The 5,524-nt window shown below is 30.3% G+C and overlaps 2 protein-coding genes across 2 annotated transcripts in view; both read left to right on the top strand.

Annotated features, from left to right (window-relative positions):
* Positions 1-2,115, top strand: part of LOTGIDRAFT_175248 (hypothetical protein) — a gene marked incomplete at both ends in the record, with an annotated part of 4,364 nt that extends 2,249 nt beyond the window's left edge. The window contains 5 exons of the mRNA XM_009055878.1: positions 164-451; positions 1,008-1,145; positions 1,481-1,505; positions 1,768-1,799; positions 2,015-2,115. Coding sequence (XP_009054126.1) covers positions 164-451; positions 1,008-1,145; positions 1,481-1,505; positions 1,768-1,799; positions 2,015-2,115 — 584 coding nt within the window. The remainder of the gene's footprint in view (positions 1-163; positions 452-1,007; positions 1,146-1,480; positions 1,506-1,767; positions 1,800-2,014) is intronic.
* Positions 2,116-4,253: 2,138 nt separating this feature from the next.
* LOTGIDRAFT_175247 (hypothetical protein) overlaps positions 4,254-5,524 on the top strand; it is a gene marked incomplete at both ends in the record, with an annotated part of 6,002 nt that continues 4,731 nt past the window's right edge. The window contains 2 exons of the mRNA XM_009055877.1: positions 4,254-4,314; positions 4,955-5,254. Coding sequence (XP_009054125.1) covers positions 4,254-4,314; positions 4,955-5,254 — 361 coding nt within the window. The remainder of the gene's footprint in view (positions 4,315-4,954; positions 5,255-5,524) is intronic.

Here is a 5,524-nt window from a genome sequence, read left to right as displayed (position 1 = left end):
AATCCTTACCATTAAATATTAGATGTAAGTAATATTTAGTCAGTATACTATAATCTATACATGTACAACCAGTAAGTTAACTACTAAATCATTAAATATTAGAGGATATAATTTAGTCTTTAATTTAACGTCGATAGTATGATAAAAGTTTTTTTTGTTTTAGGTTCACCCAGAATTAATGGTGATTCAGAAGATGAAGTAATGAATAGACTAGGTGAAGAAGTTACATTAAGTATTGATGTTATAGCCTATCCTAAACCTAGTTTTAAATGGATACAAGAATCAACAGGACAAGAATTAACACCAGATACAACTCAACAAGTAGCTACCAATAATTATATTTCAAGTTTAACATTCACAATACAACAATCATCATTTGATAACTACATTGTAACTGTTAATAATGGTATAGGTTGTGATAAAAGTTACACTATAAAGATTATTGATGGAGGTAAGTTCCTAAATAGTCAAATTCAAGATTGGATGGAATTAAATTTTACGTCTTGGTTTACTTATCCTGAATGGTTTACCATGCAATAGACAATAGTGGCAATTTAGTCCAGAATATCGGCCCTAGCTTTTTCGAAGAAGTTTTTAACATGTGTAGATGGCATCGCGATTTGGAATATATTGCAAAACGATCAGGTGAATGTTTTGGTTCACTTTATTGAATGTATTGTGCAAATGTATCCGTTGAATGTTTGAGTAAGTCGTCAGTTGTATGTATTCTGTCAATTTATCAGTTAACTGTTTTAGTTAAATATATTAGTTGAATGTATTGGGTATATTTATCAGTCGAATGTATTGAGTATATTTATCAGTTGAAAGTATTGAGTATATTTATCAGTTGAAAGTATTGAGTATATTTATCATTTGAACGTAGTGAGTAAATGAATCAGTTGAATGTAGTGAGTATAATCAGTTGTATGTATTGAGGAAATCGTTTGGTTGAATGTTTTGGTAACTTAATATACCGGTAATTCAAATTCATGTAATTTATTCCACAGATCCTGGAACAAAAACAATTTCTTGTGAACAATCTGTATATCAGGAAGGTTTAGGAGCTGGTATTGGTATTGGAATATCTGTTGTTATTGTATTTCTTGTTTTACTGACAATATTTATATATCGAAAATATCATCCAGGTATTGGTTAGAAATATTAATTTTGTTTTGAGGATTATTCTATCATAACATTAAAGAGATATAGCCAATTTCAGTTACCCTTGTCTCTTTTTAGAATTACAATTTGTCTACATTCTGCCAGAATGGTAGCATTTAAAAACCATTATATTCTCACATGTAATTATTACAGATACCAGGGCTTTATAAGTAACACTTCCACGAAAGTGACAAAACTTCAAATGAACAAGTCAGTTAAGTATCGTATTTCAATTCTGAAAAGTTTGTCAGTTGCTATAATAAACTCGTAAACTTCTTTAAATATAAAATTAATCTAATTTTTTATTATTATTTTGTAGCCAATAAGAAACTACCAGAAGAAAGGTGAATTATATTTTATTTCCTGATCTGGAACCTCTATTCCATTAGATCTACTTAAGGCGAATTCTGATGATGATGTTCTTGTCGAAATTCATTTCAATTTATAGCAACGATCATTAAGTCTATTCACACAAAGAATGTCAGCCGCAGACTGGTTGATTGGGTACAGAAATTCTTATATCAAAATGTCGTTTTGAGAAGTTGTGATCAAAACTGATAAAAACATATTTGCTCATTTTACTTATGACATATTCTTACTTTTCAGTTATGCAACGTTTTCCAATAGAAATCCTGAAGGTAAATTATCACACATTATCATGAATTTATCACAATTTACATATTCAGTATGACTATCAATACTTTACCCAAAACGGTCCATCATTCAAGTTTTGATAGCGTTCTTCAACTTCAACTTCAACTTCAACTGCCGAGAGTCGCCAAATGTCAATACCCAAAGATTTTAATTTTTATTCTAATTTATTAGTTATTATGCACGCTTTTTTTCCTTTCAGATAGAACATATGAAGATTTAAATACTCGTCCTGAAGTTAATGATAACAATCAACATAATTCTGAAGATGCAAAAGAATATGAAAATATTAGAAGAAATTAAATATAACATACTGTAACATCTGTTCAGAAATTAACAGTTCTTTGCACATTCCAAAATGCCGTCTGAAAGCAATGAAAAGAACGATTAAATACAGAGACGGTTCACTTTGGAATTCGTTACCCAATCTCTTAAATTGTCCTCTGAATTATGCTGTTTTAAAGGTTGACTAAAGAAGAAACTGGTACCTAGTTCAAATTAAATTTTTTGAAAAATTCATTTTATATTCTATTTTATTTTTTCATCATAAAATTCATACTTTGTATCACTTTGATCATTTTCTCGATATTGATAATATTTCTCCTTGTATATATATATATATATTAATTCTAGTTAGATAGTGGATGTGATAGAAAATGGATTTCTATATTCTGCTGTTATCTCTCAAGGTCCATTTGATAGCATTTTTCATCGTAAGATAAATATTATTTCTCATCTTAAAATTCATGCTATTTTGTAAAATTTCTATCTGTATATATGTTATTTGTATGTAATTATGATCAACCTAGGGTTAGAGAGTGTTAACGCTAATTTTGAAAAATCAATTGGGGTTAGCTCAGAACAGAACCGTGCTAGAGCTTGTTCCAAGATATGGTTTCCGCATATTAAATGAAAAACTCTTCGTTGCGCATCTTCTCAATACAAAATGGTCTAGAAAAAAGAATAACACAGGGGTTTACAGTAAAACACAAAGAGTCTACTTTGTTAGGTAGTGTAAGAAGTTATGAACACAATAAGTCTTCCTTTTGTAGTATCTATTTATTCTACCCCAAAATAAAGTAGACTGATTGTTAAAGATTTAAATTTTACCCCGACGTGCAAAAATATCTACATAATAATAAAGATTAGACCACATTCAACTTTATTTATTATATGGACTCACTCCACTAAAACATTTTATGCAAATGATTGTATGAATGTAGTCCAGGCTATTTTTAGAAATCTTCTTTCTCTCTCCCTTTTTGGGTTTTTGCATGCCTATTTTTGGGTAAAATTTGGTCTTGATTTGGAATTAGATGTCTGAAATTGCATTATCTTTCAGATTTGGTGAGATGATGAGAGACCTAAAGGCGGAAGGCTAATTCTAAAAATAGTCGTTTTGTGAAATGCTAAACTCTAGCGGATGAGAATAACCGGTAGTAGTCTACTTTCAATTTTAGTAGCTCAAAATTTTCATGGTCATCATATAATGAATTTTTTAGGAGACATTGAGAATTGGTCAGGCTTTCATTCGACATATTGGAAAGCTTTCAACGAGATTTCTGGAAAAAGTTATAGAAGGTTGAATTTCGTGTTTTAACATGAGAAGAGATGGCAAATGAATTACTGGAGTGAGTCCACATGAGTGAGGTCTGCCAATCAGAATAAACAGAATAAATCAGAAATGAGAATTGTGGTGTCACAACAAATTCCATAGTCCATCAATGCGTTATTGGTTTTATCAGGTTAAACGCACATTGTGAGCTTTCTATCTAATCGAAGGTCGAACCGAAGATAACAATCTACGTGCTGATGGTGGGCTCTGTTCAACCGCTTTATGGGCTCTCGGGCCTTTTGTGTTGTTAAAGCTGGGCTATAAGCACCTCAGAGGCACCAGAGAAGTACATGCGGCCCTATTTTAACGTAATATTTTAGTGATAATAAAACCTTGTGTCTTGAATGACCGACTGTACTCTGTTGTTGAGATCTTGGGTTATTCTGTAGTTAGGATACCAGGAGATAATATATAATATAATTTATCGGGATAGTGTGAGTCTAAAAAGTTTGTAACCGAGAATCCAGTTTATCAAGAGAATTCTCTCCGACGCGATTACTATCTAAACATAAAATACAGTAGTATTTATCTAGGTCATGTAAAACAATAATATATATTGTGATATCAAGGTATTGAGGTACAGGGAATCTATAAAGTTGATAATCGATTCCAGTGTTTCTCAAGAGAACTCTCTCTGACGTGATACCATCTAGGCATTGCTAAAATATTGTATTATGTATTTAGGTCATGTTAAACCTAATCCAATAATATGTAACATGATATAGGACTTTTCATGTTAAAAAGAGGAAGTAAATTAGAGCCTTGTAATAAAACGCTATACACTAGTAGACCAAATATATGACAAGAGAAGATATTATTCAATAACATGGAGTTTAAATATATATTGATATTAATAGTTATAGTTTATTTACCAGTACTAATTACAGGTAAGAGATGTATTTATGTTGTATTTTTTATGATATAATATACCTATAAGACAAGTCTTCATGTAAAAGACAAGTCTTTGTGTAATAGACAAGTCTTTGTGTAGACTAAAATGACATAACAATAATAGTAAATATGAAACTTCAACTTGTACTAAATGCATATATAATAATATAATGAGATAACATGAATCGCACTGTGATTTTAGACCTGACCTATCTTTATGATAGATATTTAACTTTTACCTTCACAATATTTTAACGATATATACTTTTTATAAAAGTTATTGCCTTCTTTCCTTGCGTTGTAGATCTTATATCCCAATATCAAAAAAATATATTCCGATTTTATACTGAAGGGTCGGATGATTTGTTCATACTAAAATATTCATAATAATTTCACGTTTCTATTGACAAGAATGTAATGTTGCATAGCTTACAGTATTGGGTTCAAAACTTAGATTGGCAGTTGTTTGGTAAAATGGTTGAATTCAGAATTTACTGATGGAATGATTTTATCTAACCTACTGTAAACAATCGAAGATATGATATATTTAACTAAAGATAATTTTGTGAGCTGAAATTAAAGTGAAAAGTAACAAAAACTAGAAGTGGGTTAATTATCATATTGTTTATTTTTCAGGTCAATATACTTTAAGAGGAGTTCCTGAAAGTTATGCAGTGTTAGGTGAAAATTATACATTACAATGTGATGTTACAGATTCGGCTCAAGGTGTAAATTTCGGTAGAAACAATATTGTTGTATGTAGTATGATAAACTGTGAGAGTAGTTCAATAGATAATAGATATAAATGTGGATGTATAAATAATAACAACAAACAACTATATCTCAATATAAGTAATATAAATAAACAAGATGATACAACATGGTCTTGTAGAGGTAATTCTGGTGGACAAGGATCAAGTACTGTACCAGTTTATTGTAAGTTTGATTGCATGGCAACTTTTTACCAAATAAATACACAATTCTTAAGTAAAATATACATGTAAAATTATTTTGCTTTACCTTCTGGTAGAAATACATTGCAACAACTTACTGGTGCAACTTCTAATTTGCCTGCATGTAAAATAAACTAGCAGCCACTGTAGGTAATTACGTCATGATAATCCAGGGGCTAGTGTAGGTAATTACGTTATAATAATCCAGGNGCTAGTATAGGTAATTACGTCCTTAATTGCTACTTTGCATGAG

This window comes from Lottia gigantea, assembly GCF_000327385.1.
Source record: "Lottia gigantea unplaced genomic scaffold LOTGIsca_258, whole genome shotgun sequence".
Taxonomy (NCBI): domain Eukaryota; kingdom Metazoa; phylum Mollusca; class Gastropoda; family Lottiidae; genus Lottia; species Lottia gigantea.
This window is presented reverse-complemented; position numbering and strand designations above follow the sequence as displayed.